This window comes from Manacus candei, unplaced genomic scaffold (genome assembly GCF_025592945.1).
Source record: "Manacus candei isolate 608988 ecotype Guabito, Panama unplaced genomic scaffold, ASM2559294v1 h1tg000010l, whole genome shotgun sequence".
Lineage (NCBI taxonomy): Eukaryota > Metazoa > Chordata > Aves > Passeriformes > Pipridae > Manacus > Manacus candei.
This window is the reverse complement of record NW_026138058.1, coordinates 6552578-6569995: the sequence shown is the minus strand read 5'-3', so window position 1 is coordinate 6569995 and position 17418 is coordinate 6552578. Positions and strand designations below refer to the sequence as shown.

The window sequence follows — 17418 nt, the reverse complement described above, 5'->3', positions numbered from 1 at the left end:
TGTTGCTTTGCTGAAGAGATTAGAAAAGTTGCTTTTCCATACTGGTCCTCTACATATCTCCATACGCTATTGCCAGTTACATACTGGCGTGGACTCCTCGCACACACTTGTTGAACCGGCTGATGGCTAAGTGGGATGATACTGCCATGCTAATTTCCTAATGCAAAATGCAGATGGGAGAAAGCAGAATGTAGAAAGCCTTTGTTTAGGCTTCACAAACTTGTACAGAGACCTTGCTCCAATGACAGCATCGATTTGTGAGTGCTCTGCTGTCCCCACAAGCCGCAACTGTGTGCAATTTCTTAGGTGTGAACAAATCGCTCTTCAGTTGTATTCACCAATAATCTTGAACTTCTCCAAGTTCTCAAAAAACATTTCAGACTTTTAGTGGTGCAGCTCAATGCAGCTGCACAAGTTTCAACTGTGCAGCTGGAGAAACGTCCTGAATGCCAAGAAAAAAGCCTTGCCCTGAATCCTCCAGGCACACCAAGAATCCTCTGGTAGGTCAAACAAATAGAAGAGCCTCATAAGAGATTTAGGAAAAGGAAACTCAGGAATGTTTTTACTCTGTTTTGTGGATCTGGATTCCAGTTCTGTTCACTGTCTCCAGAGTTCACAGAAACTTGACCAGAGACAAAGCTCAGTCCAACTCTTTTCCCTTCAACATTCCTCTCATTAAATGTTAATGCTGATCCTGTATTTCAGTTTCTTACATGTTAGCTCTTCTTTTTTTTTGTACTTCTTTTTCCAAATTTGGTCCAGCTTTCTTTGGCAAATCTATTGTTTACCTGGTCAGTACGTCCCAGTTTCATCTCACTAATGTGAGAGAATGTGTTATGCAGCACTTCCTTGACAGCCAGTGATGTGTGGCATGTAAGTGAGTACTGTAAGTAAAATTTTTGAGGTCAAAACCTTTGCATTAGGTCTTGGAAAGCAGTGGCCTGTAGCCAGGCAGCTTTCAGGACCATTTTCTGGGTACAGAGGCAGTTTGCTGTTGTGCAGCTGGGTTGTCTGAGCAATTAACCTCTCTTAGTCACAACAGGAGACAGGAACAGGTCTGACAGCTGTGTAGCCCAGCATCTGGCACAACTGGAGCAAATTTTTCCTTCACCATTAAAGAAACCATGTTCCACTTATTGCCTGTGCTGAGCTTGATGAAGCATTTCTTACTGGCACCTCCCCAGCCCAGCTGCGTCAGTATGAACGCTGACGGGAAGCTTCCCTGCAAGTGGAAAATACAGCCAGAGCCTCCTACACCTGAAACGTGCTGAGAAATACATTTGGAAAACATGTGGCAAAGTCACACATTACCAAGTCCCGCCAGTAACATTCATGTTAGTAACATTAACAGTGGATGCTAAGGTTTGGCAGATGCAACATTTGTGTGTATTGCTTACTGGAGACAGTACACCACAGCAGTAAGAAAGGCATTTTACACTACCTGAGAAGGCTAGCACACAGCCTTCTGAACAAGCTGGCACAAGCTATCTGAACACAAGAAGCAGAGAAAAAAAGAGGCTTCTCATAGGAGGCTGTCAGTGCTTGCCTGAGATGAAAGAGCTGGAAGCATTTTTCAGTCCTGATACTTTTGCTGCCGAACTCTGCCAGGGTGTGGAGACGGCAGTCTGCAGCCCTGTCTTCCTCATCATGTTTAACTCCCCGTGAGGAGCAGCTACCTCAGAGGCTACATCCAGTTCTGTCCCCTGGCACTTCCAGGAACACTTAGTCTTGGTGGAGTGCTGTTTCCTGAAACTGGATATGTTTGTGCTGGGGGTTTCTTTTGTAAAAATATTGAAGGATAGATGAGAGATCCTTGTTTGGGGATGCTTTAAAGGACAGGTCCCTGCAGCCTCTCAGTCCTATTTCCTTAGTACTCTGGCCAGCAGTATCTCCTGGTTTGTGTCTGACATAATGAGGAAGCAAGAACTCTTTCCACCCCCACAGGACTCACAGCAATGCCACCACCTTGCTGGCCTTGATATCTTGATCCATCCTTCGAGATAGGGAGCTTTGGGCTGCTGAGAGGAGACAACTCAGTTCCTGGGCAGGAGATCTTCTCAGAGAAGACCTTTTCTCTAGGGATAACCAAATATTTAACAGCCCTATAGCTGCTGTTCTGAACAAGCCTGTTCAAGCTTGCAAGTCCTGTGCAAGCCCTCATGGCCCTTTTTTTACCCCCAGTTAGTTATCAAAGGCCTAGTGCAAAAAGCCTGCTCGAGCAAACTGAAGGGATCTGGTTGATCTTGTAGGTTTTAATTCAGGCCTCGAAGGTGGTGGCTCTGGGCACCCTGAGAGGGACAACAACCTGGGCTCTGTGGGGGATTCAAACACTGTGAACACCACAGTTAGTTAGAGCTGCAAAAAAGCTTTCTGTCACCCTGAGGTGTACTTTGTGACAGTGATACAAGTTTTAAGCCTTTTGCATTGGTTGTGCTATTCAGGTGACACCACCTGAATTATACAAAGATTGACACAAGCTAGTGCACACCTTGAGGAAAGGGGAGCATTTGAGGCTCTGTATTTGGTCTACAGATGGCAGAGTGGGGAGCAGGTGTGTAGAAGGTCAGTAAGACCATAGTCCGAGGCCTCAGAGGCATCCAGGTATGTGTGGTCAAAGACACAGAGAGATCCAATAGCCAAACTAACTTTTTGTTTCTTAAAACTACCATACTTTTTGCCTTTTTCCTCAAAGAAACTACTGACCTGAATTAGACTAAAAGAACACTGCTCTCAATCCTAATAGGTCAAACTGCAAGGAAAGGCTTAAGAGAATTGCTATACCAAACTGAGTGATGGCCACACTTCTTTCTATATGAAGGACCAAATCAGTGACATTGGCCCAGGCATGCTGATTTGCACCAGTTGAGAATCTGACCCATTATAGCCAGTTCAAAACAACCTATGGTCCCAACTCACCTGTCACTGCACTAGAGAGAAGAGATACCCTGATCCCCTGCTTAAATCAAGTCTTGGAAAGAAGAGGGGCCTTTTCTTGCATTTGAAGTATTTCACAGTTGGTCGCATGGTTTGTGGGTGCTAGACACTGAATGTTGTTTTTAGTTCACTTACTTCTCAGCCATCTTCTTCAGACTAAGCTACTGGCTATCTTCAGAAGACGAAGACCAAATTAAAATTTAATGAATGCTGAATATCATGTCCTTATTGATTACTGTACAACTCAGAGCTGTTACTACTACTGCAAGTCCTATGGATGCAACCAGAAGCTTGCACAGGCCAGTGACGTTGTAGCTAATGAATTTCCCAAGGCTTACCTCTGCTGACATTGGGGTGCATGAGCAGATCACCTGAGTATTTCTTGTACTCATCAATTCAGGTAAAGTTGTCCCAGCCACCCCCCGCTGATAAGTCAAATTACATCAATTCACTTTGCACAGACAATACCCTGCACACAACCCAGAAGTTATCCACCACCGTAGGCTTCTAACCTCACAAGTATTTCTGCATGAATCCACCCTTTTGCATCCTGAGACATGTTGCACAGCAAACAGCCTCAGAGAGGTAAAAAAAAAAATCAGGCCAACAGGTTTTAATGGAAAACACACCACCTTCAGCTAGAGCGTGCTCGACACTTTAGAAAAGAAGATCACTGTGCTAGTTGCCTAAAATAAGGGGGTTTGTGAGAAAGTTTTAAAACATGAAATTGAAAGCTTTGGTTGCGGTGTGAAATATTCTGTCAGTGTCATCTATTAAGCATAGTCTTATGTTCATGAGAAAGTACATGAAAAATTCACAATGAGAATTTTGCCTGGATAAGGTAACAAATTAGGATGCAAAAGAGAAAAAAAACAACCAGTTGCTATTGCATTAGCAAACCTGTGCACTATGTATACACCGCCAGGAGAACTTCATGCCTCTATTCTGACCTCAATTACAATCTTTCTTAGGGATGTATACGTGCACATGAGTGAACAAAAATAAGAAGGCAGCTCATATCCTGTGGGCAAGTTATACTCATCATAAATTTAAAAGAGAACAGAATAGCTCCCATCGCTTGCTATTAAGACTGGTTAAAATTGTGTTTATCTAGCTATTTTTATATTTGTTGCATTTTTAACCCACACATATGGCTCTATAGAAAAGGTTTTACGTTTCTTTCAGTAAAATTGCGAAAATTTAAAAGTCTGTGAAGGTTAATAGAGTTTGTGTGGGGCGTGTATGCTTATGTGTAGCAAAAGCTTGCATAAGAGCAAATTTGGCTGTTTTAAATAACAACAATGTTTATAATAACAGTAACAAGAAGAAGGACAGGAGTTACTATTGCATTGACTATTACTGTTTCAGACTGGAAAATTTACCATTTCTGGAAATGAGACTGGGGAAAAGTAAGGTCTGATTGCTCACTGAAAACAACAAAGAAATTTTTACAACTGTTTTATTGAGAAATACTCATTTTTCTATGTTTGGAGCAGAGAATTGAATTCAGCAACTTTCAGACACGTGACCTGAGTGGTAAATGCTAGGCTTTTCCTATACTTGGGGAAAAACCCCAACACATTTGCCTTGTTCTTCATATGTTTTTCCTAATGCCCATTGCTAGCTGATGTTAGAGACAAGACATCATGGTAGACAGTTCTTTGGTCTGCCCCTGGAGCTGTCTTTTTTAGCATACACCAGCAACAATTTCAACTAAAACAGTTAAAGTTTGACAAATTTTAGGGACTTTAAACCAAGGTTTTTAAACCTAAAAGCACTAATCTTTTAGTGGAAATAAAAATAACCCCATTTCCAGAAAAGCCATCACCTCCTCTACCCTCAAAGTACCCAGCACAAAGGGAAAGAAGGATCTTGTTTGCAGATAACAAGGCACTCATAATAAACATGACCAGGTGAGGTCACCAAATTAAAGCTCATAATTTAAGTTATGGTTCTCATATCAGAGCAGACCAGTATGACCATAAGAAAGGTAGGCCCTCTGATGCTTTTTTTTCTTCACCTCATTGTCATCCCATCTGCTGGAGGTAGAAGAAAGCAACCTCTCTGCCTACCTTGAGAGATTCAGCCCATTCAGATATCCACACTTCAGTTTTCTACAGGGGCTCCTGGGCTGCACTGGACCCCAAGAGCTTCTCCAAAAGCCCATTAACAGGTAATAACAAGTAAGGGTTAAGGATGCTGGTTTCTGTTTGTTGTTTTGGGGTTTTTTTGTTTGTTTGTTGGTTTTTTGTTTTCATTTTTTTGTTTGTTTGTTTCTTTGGTTTGTTTGTTGTTTGGTTTTTTTTTTTTTTAATTTAAAACTCTTTCTCATGAACAGTGCAGGACCTCCCAGATATACAGGACCTGAGTAATGACTGCCCTTCAGGGCTCATTACCGAGTTTGGATCTGAAATCTGTCATTAAGCTAGCAAGGGGAAGAGGTCAGGGAATGCAGGGGAAGGAGGGGTGAGGAGGTCACCCGTGCAGGGGGTCTAGCCCTGTTTGCAAAGCAGATGTTGCCCTTTGAGGCCTTAGGGATCTATTGCTCTTAAGCCACCAGATGTTACCCATGCTGTTCCTCAAACCCAGGTGGAAAATTCCATCATTAGTAGGAAAATTATGAACAATTTTACCGGCGATTTATAAGTAACAATAAGAAGAGGGGGTTCAGATGTATGTGTAGCAAATAAATACACATGATTGATTTATTCATCCAGTGAATGCTGCCATGCCTGAGTGTAGATTATCAAATATCACTGAGATGTTCCAGTTCAGATATCACTGAGTTTCCAGTTCAGATCTTTACGGACAAGAGCCAGCTGCCCCATTTAGACTGGATTCAAGTTTGCCTTGCGTTCAAGGGAGTTTGCATGCATGCCTGTGTTCTAAACAACTTACATTTCATAACATAATTAGACAGATTCTAACATATCTGTTATAAATGCACATAACAGGGCTTGCCCACAAACATTTTCAATTAAGACCAAGCCCCTGTCTCCCTGCAGCAGGAGCGTTTTGTGGTCATTCAGCACAGACCAAAAGGAAGTCGAAAAATCCATGTCATGAAGCACAGGAATGAGGTCCCACATGCACTCCCCAGCCATGACACCATTCCTTGTCTGGGAGAGTAATAGGGGACGGTCAGGCATTTTTTTTGCATTTATCTGTATCACTGCCCAGGCACAGTGCCTACAGCTGAGTTTTGGAAACTCCAGTATCTTGGAAACAGTATGGGAGCTTTCTGTGTAAGCAGCTAATGAGCAATCAAAATTTGTATTCATGGAAACCAAGAGCATCTACAAAGCTACACAGAAACACCTACCCATTTTTCCTCCTAATAACACTCCAGTAAATAACACTTGATCTTTTATATCAGTCTCCTGACATCTGCTCACGATTATAATACCATACAGCTAGTATGAAATCTTAGCACTTGAGATTCTTTAGTTGATGAAACAGAATAGCAAATACACAAAGTGAATGCAGTCAAGCAATTGCTGTGTGACTACAAAACTGCAGATAGCCAAAGAATAATCCCACTGGAAAAGATCTACATTTGTTTTTCTGTTTATTTAAATGCCTGTCTCCCATTTCAGAGCACAATGTGAAACAGAAAAGCATGCCTGGTAAATTTACATTGCTACAACATTAAACCCACCTAAGATATGCATGGAACTTCAGCTTTGTTTGCTAATGAGGGCATGTTTGATACTTCACAGCCGGCTGGAGTTTGAATTATTGGATCTGAATTAGTCAAAGTCACACTTGGAAAACAAGATTTCAGCTGAATTGCTGCCTCCATGCCTCTCCAAAGGAGAAACAGTACTGCTAATACATTTGTGTAGAATGGAACACTCAAAAAATTTCATCAGAAGCAATTGGAACTCCCTATAAGTGAAATGGCCCTGCAAAACCAGCAATCTATAATAGTAAATTTTTTGGGTAAGTCTGAGTGCTATCTGCCTCATGACAAGCTCTGCTCCTCAAGAAATAATTTTAAATCACAATATCTATATCAAAATACTTGAATTACATTCAGATCTTTAAATAACATGTGTTCAGTTACATTCATGCCTTTGTATTTATCATTTTAGAAATCAAAAGAAAAACCTATCAGCATATGTGAAAGTAAAAACAGTGGCAATTAGAGCCATACAATTATTAGTTAAGGAGGGGAGTGCTGGTTTAGCAGTTCAGACTACGGCATGTTTTAGGTTAAATAAAAGCTTCCCCACATGCCTATAATGCTCCCACTGTATATTATGGGAAATAAAATAATATTCCCTTCTCTTCATCTTCTTCTTGTCTTGACTATTTAGACTGTGTCTTAGACTTGGTGTTATACAGAAAATGCTGATCTGTCCTGAGGCATCTGTAGGAGACATTCCATTTGTCCCCATAAGGAAAATCGAACATCTCAACTACACAGACTACAAGTCAGGCCTGACCACTCTTCTTAGTACCCCTAATATAATTCAGTGTTTCCACTTCCACTTTACTTGCAAAGCTTTCCCCTTCTCCAAACCCTTTTGTCCTGATGGCAGCTTTAATTCATGGTCTTCCTGAATGTGATAGTAAAGTAGAAAGTCAAGCCTTACCATTGGTGTCTGTGATGATAACACTGGCTTTAGTACTGTCATTTCCCAGCTTGCTGCTCACTCTGCATACATATTCCCCAGCATCAGCCAATGTGGCTCTGTAAATGTGAAGTTCAGAGTATTTCCTGTAAAATCAGGAAAAAGAAAAAACACATAAACATCCTGTACTGGAGTAACAGTCACTGCACCAACTAATGTACTTTCCCACCCCCTCTCCCCAAAAGAGAATCTTGTCTTCCATTCTTACTGACAGATCAACACTATCCAGGTTTGAAAGAATGGAGGAGAATAAAAAAACCATCTCTCTTAAAAGTTTCTGGAAAAGAGGCACATTCATGGACTTAAATAAAGATACTTGTTTACGTTTTTCTGTATGAGAGAAGCCTTTGCTCTTAAAGGAAATCTGGAAAACAACCATCCAACAACCATCCTCTCACAGTCAAACTGTTGGCTATTCAGATGCCACAGAGATGGGTGCAATACTAAAAGAGATTACCCTTTCCTACAGGTTCATATTACCAGCAATGGAGTTCTGGGTAAGTATGGTAGTTCCTAACATCTGACTAAATAATCATGAGATTAGGACACATCACACTCTAACTCCAAGAGTAAGTCATTCTCCAGTGCTAACAAAAAATCATGGGCAGGAACACAATTTGCATGAAGCTACATTTTGTTCCTGGCTCAGAGATGTAATTTAATCAGTCTCCAAGGTCTTAAGATTAGATTTTAAAATGCAGAACTCCTGCCTACCCATTAATTTCGTAAGAATATGTTCTGGTGTCATTCAAAGGGTCCCCAACTCGTAAGATGGCAATAATCCCATTATCTAAACTGCAGAGAATTACTAGCTTGGGGAAAATGCACACATTATTACCGTTCCCAGTTACTGTTTGAAAGAAGTGCTTTGGGGAATTTTCTGTCTGTAGTAAAGCCTGCTCATTTATCTACAGAATAGTCACTCAGAGTGAGTGAGCACTGGCTTTCCTAAATCGGCTTACCCTGACTTGAAGGACTGATACCCAGGAGACATAGGTTGTTCACTCTAAAAGCTTGCAGTTACCATCGTGTCTAGCTTTGAGTGCTGAGCTAAACTATGTTTGGGGAGCCACTTTGCTCCAGCATTGCCATGTCTCCCAACTCTCCACGCAGAAATCACAACTGGTTACCCCTTCTGGGAATCACTGAGCAGGGCTCAATTCAGACCACAGACAAGTCTGTTGTAGCAGGGGGAGCTTGTGGAGCAACCAAAATGTTCAATGTCCCTTTTCAGCCCATCCTTACAAGACACCCCTCGCTCCAGCACAGGAGACTGTCCCATCTGCTACCAAACATCTGCTTATCGGCAGCTCAAGCTTCCCTGCCTCTACGTGAAGGTTTTACTGCTGAGGAGTCAGCACTGGAATGAGAGTAGTGTGATAGGTGGATGCCTCTCTGCTAGAAGCCCACATCACGAGAGTTTCCCCTCATATCATGACAGAGGACTGCTTTTTGAGGCCACTGGGCTTGCAAGATGGAGGAGCAGCCAAGGCAGGATTAGCGATTTACTCAGGTTTACTCAAATGGTGCAGAAATGTGTAGCTGAGTATTCGGGCTCCCTTCTCACAGTTAGGAGCCCAGTTCTCATTGTAAATTAATCAACTGGGCTGCACTTCAGGTGGCATACAAGAACAAACTTTAGCTGAATGAATGTGATAGTAAAGTAGAAAGTCAACCATGAATATACGAGAAAAAAATGTGGTAGAGGCACTGACAGAAACGTCTAAAAGTCGAATGCTACTGTATCTCTGTGTGGAAATTTTGCACCTGACTGACAACTGCGCTTATACAACAGTGAAAATGGCCTGCTCTTTAATATTCTTGCCAGCCATCCACATACTCACCTTTGCACATGCCTGTTAAGGGTCTCACCAGGAACACCTTGCCGTGTTCTATACCACCTAACAGCTCGTGTGGACATGTGATATTGCACAGGTTATCTTTCAGCCATACCTGCAGACACTTGTCTAGATGGAGAGCAAGCTGTAGCCTCGGGAAGCTCCAGAAGGCAATGTAGACAGGCTTAGTTTTCTGAAGAACTCACTTTAACCCAATGAGAAGGAAGAAGCAGAGCTGCAGCTATATCACTTTAATCTGGGCACCCATTGTATATCTGCTGCAGTCCTCTTCATATATTAAGTAATATTGAGGGAAATAATTTTTGTGGTATGCTTGGCTTTGTGAAGGGACTCTTTGCCCTGCACATTTATTTTAATCGGTTTTGTTTTATGTGATACTTATGGGAAAAGGCAAGGAATTGTGTCTTCCTTTTATGATTTTATTATCATATTAAAATAGGTGAAGCAAACAGATTTCTTACAAATCCATTTCTAACAAGCCAAATTTACTCTTGTTTTTAGAAAAAACTCTGTAAGGAGTTTTGTCTCTGAGAGTGGGAGAAGTAATATGAATATTTATAGCTTTAAAAATATCACTGAGATGTATCAGGACAGAATTCAAAACAGTCAGAGCAGAAGATGACTCATCAATGGCTGTAAATGAAGCAGTTCCCTAGCAATACTCCAATAGTACTCACTTAAAGCCCCTGATAAGGGATCTTGTATTCAAACGCTTGTCCTTTTCTCAAACTATACCATGCTCCTCCAAAAAAATCCCTCTCCCTGTAAGATTTGCTTCTGCTGTATCTTTAGCTCATTGCCACTATGACACTGCTGAGCTCGTATTCTTACATGAAAAAGGGAAAGAAACACATCTGCAGAATGCAGTCCCAGCCCACCTTATCTGACTGCTTGAATTCATCTTGCTTCCAGTCTCCATCTGTCATCCAGAATTGCCTGTCTGCAGGCAAACATCCAGGCTAAGCTTGGATGAAGCTCAAGGTACAGGGCACACGAGTTTTCTCGTGCACTGCTGCATCCAAAGCCATCAGTTAGATGAAGTGGCAAACACCTTGCCTCTGTGGCAAAAAAACCCAAACATCCAACCCTGATAAAGGAGTCTCTTCCTATGATGAAGAGCACCTGACCCTGTACAGCACACCAACAATGTACAGGTCTCACCTGCGTTTGAAATCAGACAAGGAAAATGAAATGCTGTCCGTACAAGGGGACAGACATGGGAAAACTCAGCTAGTGGGTGAAAAGCATTTCTCTGATGCCTGATTTTTTTGTGTATCTCCACTGTCACAAATAGCTTAGAGTTTGGACATACAAATCAGTCAGTCACAGCATCCTGAATCATATGCAATTAGCAGCAGAAACTCTCTGACTCCATGCTCTTACTCTGAAAAATCTGAGGTAAAAAGTGAGTGCTTTAAATGCTCTTCATTAAAATTTAAAGTCACTCGGTTTCCCTTGACTTTCTAGTGTAATGAGAAGGAGCACAGTCATTTAGTGTGATTCACCTACTCTACTGTCATAGAAGCATAAAATCACAGAATGGTTAGGGTTAAAGATCATAGAGTTCCAACCCTCCTGCCGTGGGCAGAGACACCTTCCACGTGGGCAGAGACACCTTCCACTTGATTGAGTTACTGAGAGAGTCCCATTCAGCCTCATCTTGAACACTTCCAAATATGGGGCATCCTCAACCTTTATGGGCAACCTGTGGCTGTGCCTCACCACCCTCACTGTAAAAAACTTCTTCACAACATCTAATTTAAACCTACCTTCCTTCAGTGTAATGACATACCCCTTTGTCCTGTCATTACACACCTTTGTAAAAAGTCCCTCTCCAGCCTTCTTGCAAACCCCCTTTACCTACTGGGAGGCTGCTGTAAGGTCTCCCTGGAGCCTTCTCATGTCCAGACTAAACAGCCCCAACTCTCTCAGCCCCCCCTACAGGACTGTTGCTCCAGCCCTGTGATCAGCTTCATGGCTTCCTCTGGACTCACTCCAACAGTTCCACATCTTCCTTGTGATGAGGACTCCGGAGCTGGATGCAGCACTTCAGGTGGGGTCATCACAACCCGTCATATGATATTTTCCTTGCCTACTCCAGGTGCTAAGCTAAGGTCCTGAGATTCTGAGATAGATACTTCATCATATTGTCATATATCTGCAGTTTGTTAAAAACCCTAAAGCTATCTAGCTCTAGCTCTGGCGATTTATCAGACCTCAGAAACACTTCTTTTTCCCCCAGAATAAACAGGTTTTTTCTGCCATCACACAATGAGAAAGGTGATTTCTTGCAAAATGTGACATTACTAAAAAAAGCACTGATGTGTCCCCAAACTAAAATCTCAGAGTAGGAAGGCAAAAAAAATCCTTCAGATGTCATCAGATATCCCTTGTCTTTCCCTCTTTTGTACTCTACGTCTAGTGTCTTTCACATCTCTAACTGGAAGCGCTTCTCGGTTCCACACTAACATTTCTAAAACAGAAAATAGAAGAAAGAAATTCCAACAATGAGTGAAATCTTCCTGACAGAGGTAGCACATGGAAGTGTGAAATACAGGTTAAAGCCTGCACTCTGCTCACTTATGGCGGGTAAATAGGACTTGGAATCTTCATTTTCTAGAAAAAGGTCCAATTTTAATTCTTTTTTTTTTCATTATGTATATTTTGGGGAATTTTAAGCACTATTTGGCATTGAAAAACAGTCTCACGTGTTCCACATGCATTGATATCAAATTATTAGCTATCAGCAAGTGTTCTTTCAGACAGCTCCTCAAGGTTTTTTGGGGGCAAAAAAAAAGAGACAAAGAAGTGAGCTTGAAGAAGGTAGTTACTGATTCAATGCTGAACTGACAAAGTCCAGCCCCAGAAGGTGAAGCCCTGGCCCCAGTGAGTTTGGTCAGCATCAGCCAAAATGTAAGAGGAGAAAACATTGATTGCCTCTCACAGGCAGCACTGCCTTGCTGGTAAAGCTGAGGGGTAGGCTCTGATCTGAACATGTTCTTTACAGAACAGACTGAAAATACGACTCTGACGGAGACATATGGCTCTGCAAATGAGTCCAGACAATTTGCCAGGCTATCTGCCACCTGGAACAGCTCCATTTCACAAATGCTGGAAGGAGACATCACAGGTTCCTTCTTGACGTCTGCACGACCGTGGTATGGGGACTGTGGAGAAACTGCTCTGCCCCTTTCCATGTCTCACCTTGTGCCCCAGGCTGGACTACAAGAAACTGTAAGGCAGGGCAGGATGTCTGGATTTTAACCGGAATAACTCTAAAAAGGCAAAGGCCTCTTTACTTACGGCTTCTGTTTTGCCTAATGAGATGAGCCCTGACAAAAAGTATGGGGTCACTGGACACCTTGGAAGGAAAGACCACTTGCAGAGCTCACCCTAAATCCTCAGTGTCTTGCATGAAGGGAAAGCATGGCCCAGTGTAGCAGACAGCAGCCTACTGAGAAGTGTGAGAGTTGATGGGCTGTGCTCAAACAGATTGTCATAGCTTCCTTTGATGGACAAGTGGTCACAATTCAGACTTTTTAATATAAACAACAGGACAAAGACCAAACAGCAAAAGCTTTCTCCTGTCTCAGTGCATTGCGTAGTTTCTCCCCTGCAGAAACTAGGCACCACTCCATCTTCTGGCACTGGTCATCAGTCACATGTAGGGGACATTTTCCACCAGACAGGAGGATGAGATTTACAGGCTTTGCTACTCATCTGACATTTGCTGAACCATGCCTGGTTCTGCATGCACGGCAATGTCTCTGGTAAAGGACTACTGCATGCTTGCATAAGACATTCAAAGCTAATGCAGATAGCATTCAGCCCTTCTTGAGGACTAAAGGACCAAAGTGCTTGCAAAGCAAATCTCAGAACTATTCTAAAATGTACGATCCTTTTGATGGTTTTAAGTGTTCTTTGATTTTAGAAAATAAATGTAAGGTACCTCTGCTCTTGTCAGTAGTTTAAAAATGACCTGTCTCCAGGGTTTACTGGTTAAAATCATAGCCTTTGGCTATCAGAAAAAAAAATAAATCAAAAAGGGAGAATTAATTATGAAATATTTATACCATAGCAACACTTCGTTTATACTTTCAAGAAAAATAACATTGGTGTCTATTTTCTTACATTTTTTTCCTCTGTAACTCACAGCTTTTAGCTTTTTGTTACTGCAGTTAACAACCTCAGTGCCTATGTTCTCATGAACTGCACTCCCCAGCCCTCCCAGCCCCATTTGAGAGATATTACTCCGTACTTACTTTTGCTTTTTTGGGATCTTGATATTTTCCGGTCTGTTTTTTTTGGTTATCTCCTTTCCATTCTTTAACCATTTGAATCTGAGTGCAGGGTACTCTGAAGTGGTTTCACACCTTAGCACCAGCTTCTGACCCACAGCAGCCTCTTGGTTTTTCATTTCCTTCAGTTTGGGAGGCACCGCTAAAGAAACAAAAGAACGTGCTCGTGATTAGGCCATCCTGAGAAGGGAAAACAGTCCTGACTCAGGCTGAGCCAGGCAAGCCACAGAGAGCAAAACCCCAACCAGGCCAGCAACACTTCCATACAAACCCCTGAAAAATAAGGATCAATTGTGCGTTACATGTGTCGTCCTTAGAGCATTAGGGCACATTTAATGACAGCCTGGTTTGGCTCTTTGGAGTTCTCCTACCTTGGTCTTACATGCACAAGCCAACACGGCAAAGGCTCCAGGTGCAACTGATACGACAGGGAGTTAAAAGTGTAAATATAAGCTCAACAGCTTCCCTCATTTGAGGGAAAGGCTTTTGCTCCAGCCAAACATTATAACCCACATTATACATCTACCTCAAACCTCAGCTTGGCCATATCCTTTTCCTGAGGCAAGAGACAATGGACATGGGACCCCATCGAGAGAATCAATATCAATTAAGGGTATCGTGGACACAGAAGGGGACACTGCACTGAAAAGGCTCAGCCAAGATGCTGTAGGGCTCCAGCTGATGCACCTCAATTTCTTCTGTGTTGTAGCAACAAATGTTTCTCGTGTGTGTAAATCTCGAACCATTTCAGGCTTTCTAAGTTAAAGACCTCTAATATTCCATACCAGTACTGATCTTTGAGACAGGCTTCACAAGAAGATGCAATCCTTCTGTGAGATGCTACCCTTCATTTGACCCCGTGAGTTAGCTGTAACCCAGCCACTGTTGTGCTCCAGTATTGAGGTAAAACACCTTGTTTAACCTTACTTCCCCTGAGGCTTAAGATAACACCTTTACCACACAAACCAGGGAGGGCTAATTATGGGGAACTACAGCTGGTCAGCTGATGGCTGATAGCCTCTAAGTCCATAGTGGCTCAGCTGTGCCCTGACTGAACCTCCAGGGAGTCACCATGTAGTACCTCCATCTGCAGGGCATTTGTTTCTTGAACAGCTGTAATATTGTCCAAGGAAACAAACAACCAGCATGGCCAAACAATCATCCATAGCATGCAGAACAGGAGCACCCACAGGGAAACCAACAGGTCTCCAACATGTCCTGTACAAGAAAACTTTCTAAAATATGGGAACATTCTTGATTATGTTTTAGTATTTTTTCCTTCTGTGTTTTAATTATTATTCCAATAACACGAGAGACAAGCAGCACCATCATGACCATAATTATAAAAGCTTAAATAAACAACTGATATGCACCTGACTGCTAACAAGTTGACTGCTGAAGGTAGCAGCAAGGCCTGTCCCGCAGCCTTCCTGATCCCAGGAAAGCCCAGGGAAACCCTGGAAACTGAGCCAAGAGCAGAGCAGCATGAACAGCTGTGGCTGGCAAAATGTGGTCTGCAGCCAGTGACCAAATGAGGTGATGCCTGACATGACACCTGCAGAAGACAGGATAGGGACAGAGCAGCCTTCCATAATTAAAAACCTTCTGACTAAGAGGAAGGTGATAACTTTTTCCATGCATCTCTGCATAAGTCACTGGCAAGAAGTTTTAGGCTAGACATCAGCAAAAGGTTTGAGAGGGAGATGTCTCCAGGAATAACATCCATGGGGGCTGTACACACAGGGTAGGCACATGTGGCAGGGTGGCACTGGGATGGATCAGGTAAAGGCCCAGAATTTCCTGATCACAAAGAAATATCCCCCAGAATGTCTTCTCATATGTTGGTTTCCATTTCCCCCCACTCCCCGGGATAATTTTGGAAATTTCAGCGTGTTCCCAAAACGCTATGAAAACAACTTTTGCTTTTGGAAAAACAAGTGCCCACACACCATTCGGAAACCAATATGTTTAAATAAACATACTTTTATGAGTGTGTGTGTCTGCGTATATATACATACATTTACATAAGAACACAGTAAATATTGCCTGAACATAAATATCTTTTTTACCTTTTTTTTAAAAAAAAAAAAAATAAAATTTCTAACAAAAATAGTTAGCATTAACAGCCTTACTACTGATAGTTTCATTCTGTCATTAAAGAGTTAAGGTTATAGCCTTTTGTCACTGTGTAAAAAAAGGAATTGTGCAGAGGTGTGAAATAAAAAGGCAATATTCCTTAATTTACCATATTTCACTTATTACAGTCCTACTCCATATTTTACATAAATTAAAAGAATAACCATGATTTGCAAGAATGAAAATTTTTGTGCTTAAGACTTGAACTAGTTATTGATTTTTCTTTCAACGTAGCAATGTGTAACTGGGAATAAAAGAGAGATGCCATTTTGTTCCTGAGTTTTATTTTAATTCAATATTATCTGCTCAAAATGACTTGCAGATTTTTTCCTCCATCACAAATGTCAATGAAAAAAAGAAAAGTGTTAAATTAATATGCTCAGCTCTTGCCATAATTCAGGAGTTACCAGGAAACATAAAAGAGGATTTAATCAATGGCAGTGACCCTCACTAATTCACAGTAACTTGCTGTCCAAGCATGCAGGCTCTCCAGGGAAAGCAGTAAAAGCTGTTCACAGACATGACAGAAAAGAGATTGTTTCTTTGGTTTTTTTTTTTTTTCTTCTTTTCATTTACACTATGTTTGTTTCCTTTCAGTTGCAGTTTTGCAAAAATTAATCAGACCTGCCAGGCATATGAGAAAGCTTGTGCTGATGAAACTACAGCATTGTGCACTTGGATCAAGATCAGCTACATCTTCCACTGTTTCAAGTGGTAGCTGACTTTCATCACAGCCTGTGCCAGTTCTACGGTGCTGGTAAGACAGCGGGGTGTCTGCGGGGTAAAAACACTTCTGGAGGAGGCAAAAATGCTTATAATGATAACTAGACATCACTCCCCCCGACAACTACCTCCTCTCCCCTCTCTACCCCTTCCCCTTTTGTCCCCACAGCATCTCCTGGCAGCTTGGCTCCTTTCCACTTCTTCTTGCCGTGCCTGTCACGTAGGACCGCTCCCGCCGCCGGCGAGGCTTCTGCCCACCGCACTGTGTGAGCCTGGCCCTGGCGGGCAGGAACACGGCAGCCAGGGCAAGGAAAACACCTCCTGCATCTCCTACACACAGAGGGAGGCTGAGGTACCATCCTGGACGGGAGGGCTCAGCCAAAATGAAGATGGAAGGGAGACTCACAGCGTTTCCTACGGGTCGCTTTTTGGGCAGTGCCCTTTTCGAGCAGCTCTGGTACAGTATTCTGGTAGAATGAAAAAGGCCAGGTAGCAAAGAAAACAGTCAGACCCTGAAGAGAAAAAGCATAACCTAAGTGTGGAAGAAGCACCCTGGAAGAGGTGCTGCTTGAATGAAAGGTGTGGTGCGATCCACTTTATCCGTATTTCTTGCACCAAAACGTTGTGAGGGCCTCACATTTAAGAGTCAATTAGGCACACAGAAAGGCATCCAGGCTTTTTCCACTCTCCAGTCAGGAGGTCCCTCTGTGACCCACAGACCTCCCCTGCTTTGACAGACTTTCTAAGAAAGCAACAAGGGTGATAACAACAAGAGAACACAAAGCAGCAGAGTACTTATGTCAGCAAAAGCCCCACACAGTTGGAAGGGTT

At 42.4% G+C, this 17418-nt stretch overlaps 1 protein-coding gene across 6 annotated transcripts in view; it reads right to left on the bottom strand.

The window, feature by feature from the left end:
• Positions 1 to 17418, bottom strand: part of NRG1 (neuregulin 1) — a 451521-nt gene that overhangs the window by 139120 nt on the left and 294983 nt on the right. For all 6 annotated transcript variants that reach the window (XM_051777556.1, XM_051777560.1, XM_051777555.1 and 3 more), the window contains 2 exons: positions 13693 to 13870; positions 7533 to 7657 (listed from right to left, as the gene is read on the bottom strand). In XM_051777556.1, coding sequence (XP_051633516.1) covers positions 7533 to 7657; positions 13693 to 13870 — 303 coding nt within the window. The remainder of the gene's footprint in view (positions 1 to 7532; positions 7658 to 13692; positions 13871 to 17418) is intronic.